At 53.6% G+C, this 18,015-nt stretch overlaps 8 protein-coding genes across 8 annotated transcripts; 5 read left to right on the forward strand and 3 right to left on the reverse strand.

Annotated features, from left to right (window-relative positions):
- Positions 1 to 615: 615 nt before the first annotated feature.
- HETIRDRAFT_454242 (uncharacterized protein) lies at positions 616 to 3,264 on the reverse strand (the record flags this gene model as incomplete). The annotated part of the gene is made up of 8 exons (XM_009551924.1): positions 616 to 635; positions 698 to 769; positions 829 to 961; positions 1,019 to 1,579; positions 1,645 to 1,756; positions 1,813 to 1,914; positions 1,983 to 2,310; positions 2,508 to 3,264. 8 exons carry the CDS (start codon positions 3,262 to 3,264, stop codon positions 616 to 618), a joined length of 2,085 nt encoding a protein of 694 aa, XP_009550219.1.
- Positions 3,265 to 3,492: 228 nt separating this feature from the next.
- Positions 3,493 to 4,015, forward strand: HETIRDRAFT_454243 (uncharacterized protein; the record flags this gene model as incomplete). The annotated part of the gene is made up of 2 exons (XM_009551925.1): positions 3,493 to 3,671; positions 3,724 to 4,015. 2 exons carry the CDS (start codon positions 3,493 to 3,495, stop codon positions 4,013 to 4,015), a joined length of 471 nt encoding a protein of 156 aa, XP_009550220.1.
- Positions 4,016 to 4,174: 159 nt separating this feature from the next.
- Positions 4,175 to 5,558, reverse strand: HETIRDRAFT_107824 (uncharacterized protein; the record flags this gene model as incomplete). The annotated part of the gene is made up of 5 exons (XM_009551926.1): positions 4,175 to 4,651; positions 5,209 to 5,253; positions 5,304 to 5,339; positions 5,424 to 5,456; positions 5,517 to 5,558. 5 exons carry the CDS (start codon positions 5,556 to 5,558, stop codon positions 4,175 to 4,177), a joined length of 633 nt encoding a protein of 210 aa, XP_009550221.1.
- Positions 5,559 to 6,517: 959 nt separating this feature from the next.
- Positions 6,518 to 8,623, forward strand: HETIRDRAFT_120104 (serine protease S53; the record flags this gene model as incomplete). Its single annotated transcript, XM_009551927.1, has 11 exons — positions 6,518 to 6,748; positions 6,790 to 6,841; positions 6,885 to 6,972; positions 7,048 to 7,279; positions 7,335 to 7,442; positions 7,508 to 7,634; positions 7,690 to 7,745; positions 7,809 to 7,926; positions 7,969 to 8,148; positions 8,176 to 8,364; positions 8,496 to 8,623. The coding sequence occupies 11 exons, from the start codon at positions 6,518 to 6,520 to the stop codon at positions 8,621 to 8,623; spliced, it is 1,509 nt and encodes a 502-aa protein (XP_009550222.1).
- Positions 8,624 to 10,784: 2,161 nt separating this feature from the next.
- Positions 10,785 to 13,053, forward strand: HETIRDRAFT_67557 (serine protease S53; the record flags this gene model as incomplete). The annotated part of the gene is made up of 10 exons (XM_009551391.1): positions 10,785 to 10,973; positions 11,028 to 11,293; positions 11,352 to 11,565; positions 11,622 to 11,726; positions 11,780 to 11,920; positions 11,982 to 12,037; positions 12,094 to 12,231; positions 12,283 to 12,668; positions 12,728 to 12,783; positions 12,839 to 13,053. 10 exons carry the CDS (start codon positions 10,785 to 10,787, stop codon positions 12,893 to 12,895), a joined length of 1,608 nt encoding a protein of 535 aa, XP_009549686.1. The 3' UTR covers positions 12,896 to 13,053.
- Positions 13,054 to 13,193: 140 nt separating this feature from the next.
- On the reverse strand, positions 13,194 to 13,527 carry HETIRDRAFT_454246 (uncharacterized protein; the record flags this gene model as incomplete). The annotated part of the gene is made up of 3 exons (XM_009551928.1): positions 13,194 to 13,208; positions 13,259 to 13,274; positions 13,322 to 13,527. 3 exons carry the CDS (start codon positions 13,525 to 13,527, stop codon positions 13,194 to 13,196), a joined length of 237 nt encoding a protein of 78 aa, XP_009550223.1.
- A 383-nt stretch (positions 13,528 to 13,910) lies between these two features.
- Positions 13,911 to 14,444, forward strand: HETIRDRAFT_107828 (uncharacterized protein; the record flags this gene model as incomplete). Its single annotated transcript, XM_009551929.1, has 1 exon — positions 13,911 to 14,444. The coding sequence occupies one exon, from the start codon at positions 13,911 to 13,913 to the stop codon at positions 14,442 to 14,444; it is 534 nt and encodes a 177-aa protein (XP_009550224.1).
- A 144-nt stretch (positions 14,445 to 14,588) lies between these two features.
- On the forward strand, positions 14,589 to 16,794 carry HETIRDRAFT_107829 (serine protease S53; the record flags this gene model as incomplete). Its single annotated transcript, XM_009551930.1, has 10 exons — positions 14,589 to 14,852; positions 14,906 to 15,171; positions 15,229 to 15,460; positions 15,526 to 15,633; positions 15,689 to 15,829; positions 15,883 to 15,938; positions 15,993 to 16,133; positions 16,187 to 16,572; positions 16,631 to 16,686; positions 16,738 to 16,794. The coding sequence occupies 10 exons, from the start codon at positions 14,589 to 14,591 to the stop codon at positions 16,792 to 16,794; spliced, it is 1,707 nt and encodes a 568-aa protein (XP_009550225.1).
- Between the last annotated feature and the right edge of the window lie 1,221 nt (positions 16,795 to 18,015).

Below are 18,015 nucleotides of genomic sequence, written 5' to 3' on the forward strand. Positions count from 1 at the left end.
CCGCCCGCCCGCCCGCTCGCCCGCTAGCTCAACAACTCCGCGTCGTCGCACGTCGCACGTCGTTCAGCCCACCGCCCGGCCGCCCACCCTCCTCGCGCCCCGCCGACCGCATTCCCATACCACATTCCTAGTTCCCATTCTGTCCATCTCAAAGACGCTTTGTGCCCCGCAGCCGCAGCCCCTCGTCGACCATCAAGCAGGAGCACGGACGACCCGACAAGTATGCATCCGCGAGGAGGGACGCGGGCGAGGGCGGGCGACGGGGCTAAAAGAAGCGCGCTGGAGGTTCAAAAAAAGACAAACAAAAAATAACAAAGAAACAAAGAAAGCAGGGGAGAAAGGAGATGGCAGGTCGGAGCGGGGCGGGGAACGGTGGGGCACGGCGGGGCGGCGGCACTCGGCGCGATACATTTTGGGGTCGCTACACGGCATATCACATTCACATTCACGGACTCTCAAACACAAAAAAGGAGGAAAGAACAGGAGGAGATAGAGATAGACGGGGAGGAGACGGGACGTGGACGTGGACGGGGGCGCATTATGATATACATGGAAAACAACAACAGCAGCAATGACAATGAGGACGACGAGAGACGAGAGCGCGCATCATCATCATCATGCCGTGGTATAACTCCCTGAAAAAAAACAAAGAAAGGTCAGCGGCTCCGCTCTCGCCGAGTACAGCGGGCGCACGCACATATTCGGGCCTGCCAGTCGCCGCTGCCGGTAGCGAGCAGGCTCGCCGCCGGGCTGAGGTCGATCGAGATCACTGCATAGTGCGCGCGCGCGTCAGCGACCAGAAACGAACGCGACCAACGCGCCGCTCACCTGAGTTCTTGTGTCCCTGGAGCATGAGCTGCACGACGGCCGTCCGCGCCTCCCAGAACTGCACGCCCCGGTCCTTCGAGCCCGACACGACCCACTGCCCGTCGTGCGACACCGCGACCGAGAGCACGTAGTCCTGCGAACGAAACGAAACATCAGCACTGCGCGCACGCCCAAAGCCACGCCCACGCACCTTGTGCCCCGCAAAGTTCATCGTGCACGAGCTCCCCTTTTCCCCGCCCTCCTTCTTCCCGTTCCCGACGCCTCCTCCCCCACCGGGCCCCGCCCCGCCCGCGATGGAGTCCTTCCGACCCGAGCCCGAGCCCGAGCCCAACCCGGCAAGCGCGGGGCGCACGTCCCAGTACTTGAGCGTCTTGTCGAGGCTGCCGCTGACGAGCCCCTTGCCGTCGGGGGTGAACGCGACGCTGTACACGCTGTCCTTGTGACCCTTGAGGCGTTCGACGAGCAGCCCGCTCGCGACGTCCCAGATGCGCACGATCGTGTCGAGCGAGCCCGCCGCGACGAGGCGTCCGTCGGGCGAGATCGCGACGCTCGTCACGCCCGAGTCGACCGCCTCTGGCTCGTGGATCGTGAGCACGGTGCACTTGGCGTCCGCCATGTCCCAGATGCGCGCAGTCTTGTCCCCCGAGCCGGACACGATCAGCCGCCCGTCGCGCGAAAAGTCGAGCGAGTAGATCTCCTGCGTGTGCCCGTTGAACACGTTCCGGATGCGGCGCTTCGCGATGTCCCAGATCTGCGCGGATGATCGCGTCAGCTGTGGCGTGCACGCGAGAGAGGAAAGTGGAAAAGGTGAAATACGCGGATCTGCTTGTCCTCTGCGCCCGTCGCCAGAAACTTGCCGTCCGGGCTGAAGCAGACACTCCGGATGTAAAGGTCGCCCGTCTTGGTCGCCTCTGGGTCTATCAGAACGCTGTGACGCGCGATCAGCGACGTGCGGCCAAAAGGAGGCGCGACGGCGGCACGCACCAGGTCTTTGCACCCGTCTTGGTGTCATATATCTGCGCAGACCGGTTGCATCCCGTCGCGAGGTACTTGCCGTCGGCGGAGAAGCGCACGCAACAGACGACGCTGATCGAGATCGCACGGCGTTAGCCGCGGGTGGGGTGGGGTGGCGATGCAGGCACAACAACACGCACCTCTCGTGGAGCAGGGTGTGAACCAGATTGACGTCGAGCACGCGCGGCACCTGGGGGTTGAAGATGGCAAACCAATCGGTACCCTCCTTCTTGAACTCGGGCGGCATGTTGTGGGGGTCCATGTCCTCGAGAAAGCCGCCGCCGGCGTTATTCACGGGGACCATTCCACCCGAGCCGCTGGAGGAGGGTTCGGTGGCGGAGGGCGGAGGGCCGCCGGAAAAGGGCGTGGAGGCGGAGGAGGGAGGCGCTTGTCCGGGGCCACCTGGGGCTGGAGGGAGTTTATTGGAAGGATGCGAGGGGCCCGGGTTCATGGAGGGACTGAAATGTTCTGCGGGGAGCGAGGAAGGTCAGGGACGACGGAGAGGGCGAAGGAGGAACAAGGCATCGTGAGATGATGGAACGCAGGCTGGTCGATGGGATGGAATTATTTCGGGGCTATGCGGCCTCATGGGCGATCTCACAGGATAGTGGCGCAGGAGAGAGAGAGAGGGCAAGCGTGCGCGGAGAAGCGGCGGGGGGGCGCACCTGGACGATCAGACTTGATCCTTGTATCTGTCTTTATTCTCTTGGAGTCGCGGGGATCGCGCTCCCTCTCACGATCGCGGTCGCGCTCGACGCGGTCGATCCTCTCGCGTTCACGGTCCCTGTCGGCGCGGTCACGATCGCGGGGAAAGAAGGAGTCGTTGTATTGGCTGGGCCCGGCGGAGAGGGGGAGAGGGGGGCCGGATGAGGTGATGGGGGTGGCGAGGCCGGATGTGCCGGGGCCGACGTTGGGATGGGGGGCTTGGGGGCGGGACATGAGCTCTGCGCGGAGGCGGCTGAGCTCTTCTTCGTATTGTTGGCGTATTTTGCCATGCTGTGCCTCGAGGTCGTAGAGGCTCTGGCGGATGATGTTGAGCTCGTTGACCTGGCCGGAGACTGTGGGGCGGGGGGCGGGGGTGGTCCCGAGAAAGGGAGGAAGAGCGGGGGTGAGCGTGGGTATGTGGCGGATGTGGAGAAAAGAACAAAGCGGGGGGTGGGCACCTTTGCTCTCAAAGTCGTCGCGCTGGCCGCGGAGGAGATTGAACTCCTGAGAGAGGCCGTCGAACTCCTGGCGGATTGTGTCGAAGCACTCGTTGAGGCGGGCCTGACTCTGTTGCTGGGAGGAGCCCTGGGAGGGCTGTGCGGTGGGCTGTAGGGTGCGATGCTGTGGGAGAGGAGGTGGATGTGAGCGACGACGGGGACGGGGGGGACGGGGGACGGCGAGGACGGTGCTCACGGCGTAGATGTTGGAGGACGACATTGATGGAGCGGTGAGAGAGAGCGGACACGCCTCCCAGCGTCCCCCTCCGCACCCTTCCCACGCCCCCCGCCGGCTTTGCCTCTTCGGGCAGTCCGGCCTCTCAGCGCCCTCGCTCAGGTCGCCGGTGCGTGCGCCCGCGTTGACGAGGCTTGCTTTTCAGCCCAGACGGCGGAGGCGACACGGCGCCGTCCAACACTTGGCCCCAAAACAATCGTTCCTATTCACGATATGCGAGTCACCGACGTCGTTCAATCCGACTCCCCCCCTCGTGCCGCGGCACGATCACACCCGCCCCCGCCCCCGCCGCCCCGAACCCACACCGGCTTCTGCCTCCGCACCGCCTCCATCGCCCCCTCGTCGCGGCTCGGGTGCCCCGCCACAAACTCACGACTCCCCAACAGCCGCGCGTACTTGTCCCCCTCAGAGCGCCCGATCACCCCGTAAACCGCGCCCGAGCAGCCGTACGCGCGCACGCTGTACCGCGGGCGGCACCCTCTCCCCGTCCCCCGTGCGCGTCAAAGGGGTCGCGTCGGAAACCTCGGTCCTCGCCAGGCCGCCGCCAAGCTCCATCAGGACCGTGCAATACGGCCGCCCGCCCGCTCCCTCGCGCGGGGAAAAACGCGACGTCTTCCGCGGCAAAGTCGTCATTCACAGCGCTCCCCCCCCCCCCCCCCAGTTCTCGCGGCGTTTCACCTGGACGAGGATCGCCGTCATCGCCGCCTCCGCGAGCACCCGTCGCCCTGGCTCATAATCCAGACAGAGCCGGACATCGGCGACCGCCAGCTTTGCCGCCTGGGAGCAGCTGGAAAAGGGTTCCGCAGTGTCTGCACAGAAGGGCTTGCTGCGTGCTGTCTCCAGGACGGACGCTGACAGTCGGGGAATGTCATCCTTATAAGAAAGTGCCATAGCATCAAAAGCAGATTTTCAGGGTCTGTAGATGTGCGTAAGCATCCCCGAGTCGAAGACCATGTGGTTTGACGACAAAATCTGGGGCGCAGTCGAAGGGAGTTTCTGTGACCGGCGCTTGCAGCAAGCTCTCTCGTGCAGCTCGTGACGAGCTAGCGAAATCTTGGGAAGGCGGGCATCGAGCGACATGCAAAATGGTGGAGAGAAAGATCGCGAAAAGGGGATACGAAACAAAATCGTTGAGGACCGAAAGCACCGTGTCGTAAAGCGACTTGTCGTACTTATTCCCAGGTGCAGCTCGGGAGGCGAGCTCGTGGGCCTCGTCAAAGTAAATCACAAGCTGAATGTGACAGGAAGGAGGGTCGCGCTCCCACGATGGATCGATGATGTTTGACAACAGCTTGAGCTCATTCAAAGCCTCGCTTTTGGCAGCATGCCGGTCGAGCGTCAGCTCAGCTGCTTCGATCCAAGTTGCCTTGTGCTGTGGTCATAGGTCGGTGAAGATTTCGCGCTGTGCACGCAAATGAGCATCGGTGGCTCATATGAATGTGAGGCACAAACAGTGGGTTTGGACAGCACGGCATCATAGAGATCTTCCGTGAATGCCTGTCTTTATGCTCACGCAGATGGTCCCGCCACACCTTTGTGATATCCTCGTATGAAGGCACCAAGTTATCTGGGTATATGCGTCGCAACTCTTCACGTGTGGCACGGAAGAGGCGGATGAAAAAAATATAATAATGAACGCGTAGGTCCGCATATGTCGCTTGCGGCTGGATGAGCTATTCCTGCACGCGATCATCGGGGGGTGGACATGTGAGAACTATAACATTTCGGCGTCAGAACATTCGACGACATGTGAAAAAACTGGACGACATACGGTTACTTTCGTTGCTCGCCCGCAAATTGATCGGCAGCGTGAAAACGAGACATGCTTGTTCATCGACCATTCTTGATTTTCCAGTACGACCGCCACTGAGTTGGAATAGTCGCCCTGAGTATCTCCCGTCCTCATCGCGTTGATGGTTCGGAGTAGACGATGATGGTTGTCTCGATATCGTCCAGTCCAAGCGGCACAAACGACTGCGGTAAGTGATTAGCATGTCAAGAATTCGAGGGAGATTTTTACTTACGGCCATCTGTAGGGTGTGCGCAAATGGTTGTTTAAACTAGCATTCCAAATATCAGTCTGCAGTGTATCGGGCCTGTTAGTGCCTCGTTCTGGACCCGCTTTGGAGTTTGTATGCGCATACGTCCGGAGGCTTCGAGCGGCGATCGCAGGAGTACTTTGATTGAACATTTGGTTGTCAGCGAAGTGTGCATGTCATCGCAAAACTGAGTCGTACCAGAATTTCGTATTTCTCTGTACTCTCCTCGCTTCCAAGCATCTCGCAATGCCTCCGCGAACGCAGGATTCCTCTGAACCAACGCATAAGCCAGTGCCGACTGCGTATACTCATGCTGTGCGGTTAAACAGGGTCGCGTAGGATACATCCAAACAAGCCAGCCAGACAAGAGTAGGCCCTGACAGGTTATGTTCATTCAGATCTGGACAGCGGTCTTTCAGACATTGGGTGACAAGTCGATCCATCGTTGCATTATCCTGAGACGAGAAGTCGTCCGATGCAACTTGAGGAAGTGCAACGCGACTGTGCTTAGGAGACAAGTCGTCGTCGTCGTCGTCGGTATTCCGCGAGTGTTTGCGAGAGGGTTGCATGAAACGGTGGAGGATGACCTTGTGTAAGAGAACCCGCTCTTGACTGGCACACGGGAAATTACACATGACGTCAGTGCTGCAGGCCGGAGCCGAGCGGGACATCATGGCTTTCACCGTCACCACCATCAGCGTCTCCCAATGGATTGTACATTCTCATCGCTACCGCATTCAATCCCCATGATTTCCAAGGGCCGGTAGGTCAAGGGATTGCGCACGTCTCGGTACCGGTGTGCATACCGTCTGCGTCCATGAGCCTAGCCCTGACATTCTTGAACTACGTGTGTATCTATTCGCATATCGTGCAGTAATGGATCAGTTCTGCGGATGCCTTCGCAAGCATTTTCTATGGCCTTGGTCTTCGAAATCCGCTCTAACTACGCCGTCTGCATCAGAGTCGAGTTTTGAGCAGCCTGATCTTGTGCTAGTCCAGAAACACCTGTGCTCTTTCCAATAAAATCCTTTCTGGCCATCATCCTCCAAATGTCTTATTTCTTATAAATAGAGTTCCGTCTCGTCCCACCAGCAGGGAACTTACCTTCCCCTGCGTTTACCGACACGACCATAGTCTTCACCATCTTGTTCTCATTCCTCGCCGCCGCGTCTGCTTCAAGCGCTTCTCTGTACCTCAACATGCGTGCGCACGAGCGCATTGACAGATCCCCCGAAGGCTTCGTGCACAGCGGCCCCGCGCCCGCGCAGCACACACTGACCTTGCATCTTGGGCTCGCCCAGGGCAATTTCAAAGTCCTCGAGGACGCACTTTACGCAGTCAGCACACCAAGCAACCCGCGATACGGACAGCACCTCACAAAAGAGGAGACCGAGGCATTGATTGCGCCCACGCCCGAGACTGTCGCTGCCGTGAGTAGATGGCTCGCGGCGCACGGTCTCGCCTCGCACAGGGCTCGCCCGCGGGCGACTATATCCGCGTCAACGCGACGATCGCGCAGGCCAGTGAGCTCATGGCCGCAAAACTTTGCGAGCTTCGCCCACCAAGAATTCGGAGCGACCGCCATACGCACGCTGGAGTATTCAACTCCCGCCGCCTTGAAGGACCATGTCAACTTTATTCACCCTACCGTCTCGTGTGTACCCCCCGCTCTATCTCTTCATCTTGTGCCACTGATGCAGAATACTTTGACTTGATTTCAATTGTGCAGGTTTCCCGTGAGGAATGTGATGCGGTCCATCAAGAAAACGACCCTGAAGATGAAGTCCGACGTGTATATCAACTCGACAGTAAGGCCGGTGCCGGAGGTCTACAATGGAACCGTTGCACCCTCTACTCTCCGGGCACAGTACGGAATACCCGATGCCCCCGCGACACAGGCCATCAAAACAATCAGTGTTTTTGAGTTTGGAAATAGCTGGGCCAGCGAGGCGGACCTGAAAGTATGTTTTCTTGCTGTGAAAGTGCTTGCTGGTGCATCAACAACTATATGGGCAGCTTTTTCGTGCGGATTTCCAGCCTGCTTCATCGTCATCGGGTACTTTCAATGTCTATAGCACAGACAGAAATTCAGATCCTACACGTCACGATCACACAGTAGAAGCTGTAAGCGATCTCATTCATGACATTTATGCCAGCCTGCTTCTAGATTCAAACGACCTTGTTGTCAGAACCTTGGTGTCCGGTACACTGTTGGCCTTGCATTGGGCATCAAATCTGCCTTCGTCTGTGGTGAAGACGACGTTGACGGATTCTTAGCCGAGGCCTCCTTTCTCTTGGAACAGCCTCATGCGCCTGGTATAAAATACACTTGATGCAATTGTCGATTCTTAGCATTATGCCAATAAATCAGGTCATAACCACATCACACGGTATAAACAAGGAACACATTTCGCCTACCCTTGCCAGGTGAGTCCCATACTCGTGTGCCGCCATCATCTCCCTCAGTGTCAACCTAGACATCTGTGCAAGGTTTATGCAGTCTTGGACGCGCACGGCGCTTATTTGCATCTGGAAATGGCAGTGTTTCAGGTGTTCGTGACCAATACTGGGACGAATTTCAACCAGTCTTCCCTGCAACTTGCCCCTTGTATGCTCGTCTGACACTTTCACCTTGAGTGTACTCATCAAGTGCGCATTAGTGTAACCGCTGTTGGAGATACCACGGGCACGAACCCTGAGGTAGCAGCTCCCTTCTCATCAGGGGGCTTCTCCCGCTTGTTCGATCGCCCATTCACACAAGACAGCGCAGTCGGCGCTTATTTAGAAGAACTTGGCAAAGCTTATGAAGGATTATTTAATCTAAACGGGCGTGAATATCCTGATGTCTCTGCTTAAGCCAAGGACATCATCATCACATTGAAGGGCGAAGCAATTACCGTGGACGGAACTAGTGGCTCGAGCTCCATCTTCGCCAGCATCATCGCTCTGCTAAACGACGAACGCACCGCTACAACGAAGCTGCCCCTTGGATTTTTGAATCCCATGATATACGCGTTGCCGAGCATATTCAATGATATAACATCCGGTTCGTGCCCTTTGCTGTTATAAATACGCATTCTACGGATGCATGCTCTATCTCACGGGCAATAATCCGGATCCCGTGAGCTGTGACTGTTAGCCTCCCCCCTCACTATGGCTGACCGTCGCACCGCGTAGGTCACTGGCCTTGGGTCGCCGAATTACACCGCCTTTGGAATGTCGATGAATCAGTCATTACTATCGTTGCACCGGAGTTGCAAACGGGATGGGAGGTTCAAAATCGAGCTCCTCGCAGCATTTTTTGACGGCACCTTTCGAAAAACTCACAGTTGTTCATTTAAGTACTCTACAGGTATGCTAGTTTTTTTAGGAACAGAAAATGGGTGCAGCAGTGAGAAAGCAATGGATAATGGTTTTTAGGACAGAGTTCTCTCAAAGATGTTCAAGATTCCTCAGATCCTTGAGTTCAATTTCAATAAAAATAAAATAATGAAGATAAAAAAATACCACTGAAGACATATAGAGCATTCAATTTGACTTTGAAGACTTCAATGCTCTTCACCAAATTGTTTTTGACGAGCAGTGTCCGATGGCAGGCAGAGTGACAAGGAGCCTCGGGCCGCGTGATGCTTGGTCATCTTTTTGAAACGCCGCTTCGCAAGTCGTCCCGCAACCAGAGCTCAAATTTGCATGTGACGACGTGTGACCCGATCGTCAGAAAGATTTGCAACTCTCAAGTTTTGCTCGTTTCGGACTCTCCTTCTCAAACATTTTACAGCAATTCTGTCCATGGCCTCAAAAATACGAAAAAATGACAGGACATATTTTAAGATATTTCCGCATGTGCAATAAAATTTATAAGCGAAAAAAAGTATGATCTACGATACCATGAAGAATTTTTTTTTTTGCAACTCCAGTGCAACGATAGTGAGTATAGATGTCAGACAAGATATTTCGACTTGATCAGGGTCTGTGCGTTTTGAACGGTAAAGCGGTATCAGATCCAACAACTTCTCTTTTTCATCTTGATGTCCCACTTAACTTTTGATGTGTTTGAGCTTGGCTTCACAGATATGCCATGGTCGACATCCATCGTGCATAAAAAGATCGTCTCTCTCGAGACGACTGTCGAACTTAATCGCGACAGAGGAGGGGAGATCGAGACGACCCCGAACATTTGACAGGTGAAGGCACGAGGTCTGCTCATGCTCTCGAGTCGATCCACCAATGCATTTGCTCGGATCAGTTCAAAGACTGTGCACAAGAGGAAACGAAAGCATCAATCTCGATACGAACAACTTGAGGCGCGCTCCGCTTGCACAGCCAAAACTAGAAGTGAATTGTGAGGCGAGCTTTGAATGATTTTGGACCCTGAAAGGCTGGATCCAACACAAAGATGTAGAATGACGAGACCAGGGCCAGCAGAATTCCGGTTGTCTGATCGAACAGCGGCACTACCGTGGCTTGAACCTCCCGCACGCAGATCGCCCTACACTCTCTGTCAGCTGGTACGAGAGACAAATGGAAGGCATCGAGCTTGGCGACTCTGCGCATGATCAGACCAGCTGAGTCGCTACACATGCTACATTCAGCGTCTCTAGGGAAAGGATCGGGCGATTTGGGGCCATGTTCGTGAAATCAAGTTGCCCAAATGAAGTTCTCAGCAAGGTTATTCGACAAGCAGTTGCTCGAGAGGTGAGTACAGTTGAACGTTTGAACCCAAGACCATAGCGCGGAAGCAAAGTGATGGCCACCAGGTGCCCCCAATGGCCGGATGGCCGCCTAGCGTGAGAATTTGCCACTTTTGGAACTGGAAAGCTTCGCTATGGACGTTTAGAGCGATCTACCTACCCTTCAAGGGCCTGGGATTGTTGTTCGCATCTAGTCCTATTGGAATACCATCCTCCAAGGCAACTATCACATTGCGTTAGCTCCGGAAAGTCCATTGCAACGCCTCTTCTCAAATCAGAATGAGTATCCGCTGCCATCATCATGGCGGATGGTCGCGAATCCGTCAGCCCCAAGGTAGGAAGTGTTTCATCCTGTCTTTTCACTGTAAACTCCCAGAGCTGGTAACTTCTTGAGGTGAGTCTGCCGGCAATTACACGGCCGTGCTATGAGCTGACCAAGTCTAGAGCGATGTTTCTTTTCGCCAAGTCTAGCGCCCCCGTTGCCTGTATGGTCTTCCTTGATGTATCGCCATGAACATCGTCGACGAAATTATAATAGATCAGATTGTTCATCTTCTTTTCGTAATGCGCACATGGTACACAGCACCCTTCAGTTTCGACCCTTCTTCGTCGTCGGCAGGCCTCATCGTTTCTATAAAGTAGACACTCTCACTTTCCTTCGATCCCAGAGACCCTTCCTCCCCGTTCTCTGTTTTCCTCCGACATGGTTGGATCCGTTGTCTTCATAGCTTCTCTTCTCGCCCTCGCACGCGCCAAACCGCACTCCCCACGTGCCATGCACGTACACGAGCGGCGTGATGCCCCCCCGAGCGGCTTCGTGAACAGTGGCTCTGCTTCCGCTGAACAAACCCTCACCCTCCGCCTTGCGCTCGTGCAGAGCGACGCTCAAGGGCTGGAGGGTGCGCTTTACGCCGTTAGCACCCCCGGTAGCCCCCAATATGGCCAGCACCTGTCTAAGGAAGAGGTACTGTTTACCACACAGCCTACAGTACTTGCCTCGATTTGATGGGGCTCTCAGGTCGAGGCTCTCGTCGCGCCCTCATCTGAGACGCTTGCAGCCGTCAACGAATGGCTCTCAGCCAACAACCTCACGTCTTCCAAGGCCTCGCCTGCCGGCGACTGGCTTACGGTCGACACGACTGTCGAGACAGCTAACAAACTCATAGACGCAGATTTCACCAAATTTACGCACCTTGATACCGGAGTCCAAACCGTGCGCACGTTGAAGTATTCGATCCCTGTCTCCTTGAAGGGCCACATCAGCCTCATACATCCCACCGTCGGGTGAGTCCTTTCCAATTCATCATGTCTCGCACTTGATCTCTAAAGTCGATGTCTTTAGGTTCCCTGTGAAGAATATCATCAAGCCCGTCATCAAGCCCTATCCATCTTCCACCCCGACCTCAAACGCTGTACCCGCGTCCTGCGCGACCCAGGTCACACCTTCGTGTCTGCAGGCACAGTATGGAATCCCTGCGACCCGGGCGAAACAATCGTCCAACCAGCTCGGTGTGTCCGCTTTTGGCGACGAGTTTGCCAGCAACAGCGATCTACAAGTTGGTCGTCTTTCCAATCTTCGATTTCGTTTGCTGACGCAGATCGGAACGTCAAGAGCTTCCTGAAGCAATTCCGGCCGGATCTGCCATCTACGTCCAGCTTTACGCTTCTGAGTGTCGATGGCGGGCAAAACGATCAAAGCCAGCCCGGCATTGAAGCGGTGAGGACGCTGTGTAGTTGCAGTCGCAATTCTGCTCATTCAAATATCCTCAGAATCTCGATATTCAGTACACCGTCGGTGTTGCTTCGGGCGTGCCCAATACCTTCGTCTCAGTCGGTGATAATAATGAAGACGGCCTGGATGGATTTTTGGACGAGATAAATCAATTGCTCAGCCTTTCCAATCCGCCTCAGGTAAGGCATTTTGTTGACGAGGGCAGCAGCATCAACGAATATGCCTGATCGACACCTCTAGGTTTTGACCACGTCATACGGCTTCAACGAGAATGATCTTCCTATAGACCTTGCTACGTACGCTACTTCATTATAGTCCACATATAAAAGTCAAACTTATCACTCATTTTTAGAAATCTGTGCAACGCATATAGTCAGTTGGGCGCCCGTGGAGTCTCCATCTTGTTCGCTTCTGGTGACGGAGGTGTTTCAGGTGGTCAGTCCCAGGACTGCACTACTTTCGTCCCGGTCTTCCCAGGGACCTGTCCATTGTACGTCCTTCTATGCCTGACCCCATTCCTCACAATGATCGAGTCAAACAGCGTGACGTCCGTCGGAGGCACACAGGGTGTTAGCCCCGAAATCGCCGCCTCTCTATCTTCAGGCGGCTTCTCCAACTACTTCGCCCGTCCGTCCTACCAAGCCAACGCCGTCTCAAGCTACTTGAAAGGCCTCGGCAATACCAACGCTGGCCTTTTCAATAAGACCTCCCGTGCGTTCCCTGACATCGCAGCCCCAGCTGAGAACGTCGTGATCGCCTTAAGCGGCCAGTTCGGCCTTGTTGCCGGAACGAGCTGTGCCAGCCCGATTTTTGCGAGCGTCATTGCGCTCATCAACGATCAGCTCATCACCGCTGGAAAGAAGCCGCTCGGGTTTTTGAACCCATTCATCTATAAAAACCCGGGCGCGTTCCACGATATCACGTCTGGTGCGTTGCATGTAGCAGTCTGTGAGTGATGCAAATCCTCACCACACCCTTCCCTGCAGGCAACAACCCAGGCTGCAACACCAATGGATTCCCTGCAAAGGCTGGCTGGGACCCTGTACGTCGCCGATTCCTGGTTTTGATTCTCTTGAGACTGACACTCAAATCACCAGGTGACGGGCTTTGGATCGCCCAATTTCGCCGCGTTGAAAAAGGCGGCGGGGTTGTAACAGACGGCGCGTGTGTGCGTGTGAGGTATTATTTCTTTGATGTTTGACGCTGTCGGACGCCTGTTGCATTGCGTGTGAAAGGATAGCTACGAACTGGGGTTATTTGGTGTATATCAATGAGTTTTCTCGGGAACTATGCAATGTCCGTGTACGTGGTGAATGTGTTGTCGTACCATTCTCTATTGAGCACCAAACACGAGCATGACTCGCCGACGACATGTAGGTCATCTCAAAACAACGCGAGTCAGTAATTGCGCGCATCTAGCTATTAGAAGGGCGTTCCGACTTGCAAGGGCTCTTATGCTTCCGTTTTCTGCATAGCAATCAACGATGACAAAACCGGACAAGAACTATTCGGCGTACGGCTTTGTACGGATTGCTGATGCAGGTTTCGGCTTCTAGTACTAGTCTTGTCCATCTAGATACCATTTTGGACCTTCCTCCTCGTCCAGCGCGACACGCAGCTTTTCGATTGCCTCTGACGATGGTGCACGTCTGAAACTGTAATTCGTATACAACGAGAAGAAACCGCCGTTATCTATGTTCGCAATAACGATTTCGAACTCGGCCGTGTCGAGGATCTCCTTGATACCCAGTTTGCCGACGAGGTGAATCAAAGCATATCCATGCATTGAATCTGGTCGGCGTATATATCGTCTGAAGAACCATCGTCAAAAATATCCTCTTCTGTGAGAAATTCCCTCCAGTCGACAGGGGAGGGGGAGATTGCCGAAACCGTTTTCTTCAGTGTACTTCCATAGTTGACCCAATGTTCAACCGCAATGCATAACGGGTGCTTTGAACGGATTACTGAGCTTGGGGTGCAGGATTGACGGAAGTTCGTTGAACGGTGTGTATTCAACGACTCTGTCGCGGTCCTGTGCAGCTGGTCAGTGCGATGTTCCTGGGATAGTAGCAACCACTCGCGCCTCTTTCGTCGTCGGGATAAATGGAACAGGCAGGTGCCTCGTCAGCGGGCGTCGCGGTCTCAGAATGGCAGGCTTGATGTTCTGACATGACTTGGATGGTGATTATCAGCGATGCAAAGGTGGACAGGCGGGCTTATTTTCATGACCACCGATGGTGGCAAGTGGAGGAGGGTTCGCGGCTCTCCTCGAATATGCCTGTTGCACATGTTCCGCGAATAGCTTTACGAAATCGGTTACGCAAAGGCTTGTACACAAGCACCAGCGTCTCACGGCGAAAGTACACCCTCTCGTGCGTTTCTGCCCCGGAATGGCCATCGTCGCTTCGTGCAGCTCGATCCATGGTCGCCACGGGCAGCGTCATGCAGTCGTCCTGCTCGCACGTCGTGATCTGTGGGAGGCTAATGTGCATGACAAGTCGCCGCGTCGCGCTCCCTCCGAATCCCGACCGATCTAAATTACGCTTCCCGTCCAAGCACACCGTCGTGGACAATTATATGACGCATATGCCAAATATCTACGCCTTCACCTTGCAGTCGCCCTTGACTCTGTCTACTTCGTCTCAGAACTGCGCGCGTTTCGATGCACGGGGGGTGTTGGGCACTCGTCGAGGCAACTGCTAGGGCTTGCGGTCAGAAGCAGCACATGGACCCTGGGCCTTTGAGCAATTGTTATTTGTCTTTCGGGTAAGCACTTGCTTGATTTCCTTATAAACGCTGGCCCGTCGACTCAACCATCAGATACCTCTGTCGTCTGCCGTTTGCGACATGGCGAGACGCATTGCTTTCGTGTTAACATCTCTTCTTGCTCTTTCCTATGCAAAGTCGCTCGCCCCACGTGCCATGCGAGTGCACGAACGCCGTGACAGTCCCCCAAGTGGATACGCCAACAGCGGCCCCGCCTCTCCCAATGACACGGTCCATCTTCGCTTTGCGCTCGCGCAGAGCAACTTCCAAGGCCTAGAAGACGCCCTTTACGATGTCAGCACACCTAGTAGCGCACAATATAGGAGACATCTGTCCAAGGAGGAGGTAATGACCACTAAACGACCGATGTGGCATTCCATCTAAATATATCGTCGCAGGTCGAAAAATTCGTTGCACCCACAGCAGAAACGGTCTTGGCGGTCGATGGATGGCTATCGTCGAACGGTCTCACATCGACGAAAGTATCCCCTGCTGGAGACTGGATCTCTGTTAGCATGACAGTCGAACAAGCCAATAAACTTCTTGATGCCGACTTCTCGACATTTACTCACCTGGACACCGGAAAGCAAGCCATACGCACTCTTTCGTATTCGATACCTATCGCCTTGCAAGATCATATGAGCTTTGTGCATCCGACCATCGTGTAAATTGATTGCATTGGGATTATCATATTTCAAGCAACTGACGGAGATGTTTACAGGTTCCCCATGAAGAACATTGTCACACCTGTCAGAATACCTACTGTAAAGGTCAACCCAGCGGCGTTTATTGACTCCACCTCGAATACTGTGCCAGCGTCTTGCGAGACGCAGGTTACGCCCGCCTGCTTGCAGGCTCAGTATGGGATACCCACAGCTCCGGCAACCCAGTCATCTAACAGGCTTGGCGTGTCGGCCTTCTTTTTTGAATATGCCAACAACAGCGATCTTCAAGTGCGTCACCCACTCAGACTACGATCATTGACAATATCGCTTCATGGACGATTTATCCCAAACAGTCGTTCTTGCAGACATATCGGCCGGATTTGGAATCCTCGAGTAACTACTCCATTCTGAGTATTGACGGCGGTGAAAACTCTCAGGATGAAGAGCCTGGGTTTGAGGCTGTAAGCGTCTTATTAAACTGAAACCTTGCAGTCCAGCCCGATCTCCCTTCATCAGAACCTAGACATCCAATACACCGTTGGTGTCGCGACAGGCGTTCCGACCGTATTCATAACAGTCGGCGACCAGACCCAAGATGATTTGAACGGATTTTTGGACGAGATCAATGTCCTGCTTAACCAAACCAAACCACCTCAGGTATGATTTCTGAATGTGCAATTCAATCACTTTGTTATTTTTGAGCCGAATAGGTCTTGACTACCTCTTATGGGTTCAACGAGAACCAAATCCCGATTGGACTTGCGACGTGAGTTCCTGTCCAAGCATTTCGACATAAGCATATCATCTAACCCAATGCTAGCAAACTGTGCCAAGCATATGCCCAATTGGGTGCCAGAGGCGTCTCTGTCTTGTTCTCTTCTGGTGATGGAGGGGTCTCCGGTGGTCAGCCGGATACAACTTGTACAACCTTCGTTCCGGTGTTTCCAGGAACTTGTCCTTAGTCCGTCATATCATAGCCTCCATTCTCATCTATACTGACCAAATTCAATCTAGCATCACTTCCGTCGGAGGCACCCAGGGCATCAGCCCTGAGATCGCTGCTTCGCTTTCTTCAGGCGGCTTCTCCAACTACTTCCCCCGCCCGTCCTATCAAGACGACGCCGTCTCAGCCTACTTGAAGACCCTTGGTAGCACTAACGCTGGCCTCTTCAATGCGACCTCGCGTGGGTTCCCAGACGTTGCCGCCCCAGCTGAGAATGTCACGATCATCTGGGAGGGTCAGTCAGGCAACGTTGCTGGGACGAGCTGCGCCAGCCCAATCTTTGCGAGCATCGTTGCACTCATCAACGATCAGCTCATCGCTGCCGGCGAGAATCCTCTTGGATTCTTGAACCCCTTGATTTACAAAAGTCCAGACGCTTTTAATGACATTACGTCTGGTAAGCATCATCGATCTCAGTGTATGGTAAAGTTCACCTTTATTTCTTTCGGATCTAGGTAACAATCCAGGCTGCAGCTCTAACGGATTTCCAGCAACCACTGGGTGGGATCCCGTAAGCCTCATTCCTCTGGATGACATTGACCATGCTGACCGTACACCGAAGGTGACGGGTTTTGGCTCACCCGACTTTGTTGCCCTTAGGGCTTTGGCGGGTTTGTGATACTCGTGGCCAGGCCAGTACCATCTGGATGTCGTCGTACTCAGCTTATCTCGGGCAGAATTGATTATATCAATAAGTGTTTACTGCCTATCAGATTGCTGTCAACTTTGAAGGACAGTCAGTGAAGATTGCGCTGGGTTTCACGGTGTTCCATCGTCCAACTCTCCGACGCTCTGTCAATGAGAGCACATACCCTCAATGAGAGATGAAGACCATTCGCACGTTGGTCTTTGAAGAGGATGTCCAAGTCGAGGCTGCTCCAGACTGTATACAACTAGATTTGAAATGTGTTCATATGCTTCGTTGCAGGTCGCCGATCCATTGTGCCAGACGTGGCCAGCATCAAACAAAATGACATTTGAACAGCCACTAGGTACGAATGGTCGGTCCATCGCTGTAGCCGTTGCAAGGACAGCCCACACCGGTGGTTTCCATCCCATTGGCTCTAGTGCTCAATATGATGTATATTGCAAGGATCTTGTTTTGTATGTAAGGAAATGGTTATCAGTCTGTTCACACCAAGTAGAGAGGATGACTGACAATGAGACAATAAACTCTGTATAAACAGATTACTCTGACAATGTTCCTTGTTCCATTGCCATCCCATGAGTTTCATAGAGCAAGCCATTGGAATGCTCAATTACTCTTCCTTGATCATGCATCAATCATGAGTGAGACAAGGTGCCTCGAGGATTTTATCATATTTGTAGGGTGCACTACTGTCTCTTTTGGGCGGAGAGTCAAAAGTACAAGGATAGGCATTTCAACAGTCTGTCATTGGGCTCAGATGAGTGGTGTAAAAGGTTAAAATGGTTGTGTAGAGTAGAGGGGTACATGTACATGTGAATGGTATAGGTTCTTCATTTTCTGGTTTTTGAACTGCTAATCTATTCCATCAACATGACTATCTAGTACTCATAGATTTAATGGACACAAAGTCACTAGAAGATCCACTTATAGAGAATTGTGTGGGGTCATAGGTGCATATGGACACTGAACATCTATAAAAATTGACAGCTAGAAGATTGAACTGCTACTTCAAAAGTTTGGTAAGCACCAAAGATGAACTTTCATGCTGCTTTATTTTGGAAGAGGCCTCTTTTTTGACATGCCAATGGGTTTACTACTCAAAATTCAGTGATGGTAACATTAGACAAAAAACAAATAAATGTACAGCTTTAAATGTATTGCTGATGTAGGTGTTGGCTTCTAATACTAATT

Source organism: Heterobasidion irregulare (genome assembly GCF_000320585.1).
Source record: "Heterobasidion irregulare TC 32-1 unplaced genomic scaffold scaffold_09, whole genome shotgun sequence".
Lineage (NCBI taxonomy): Eukaryota > Fungi > Basidiomycota > Agaricomycetes > Russulales > Bondarzewiaceae > Heterobasidion > Heterobasidion irregulare.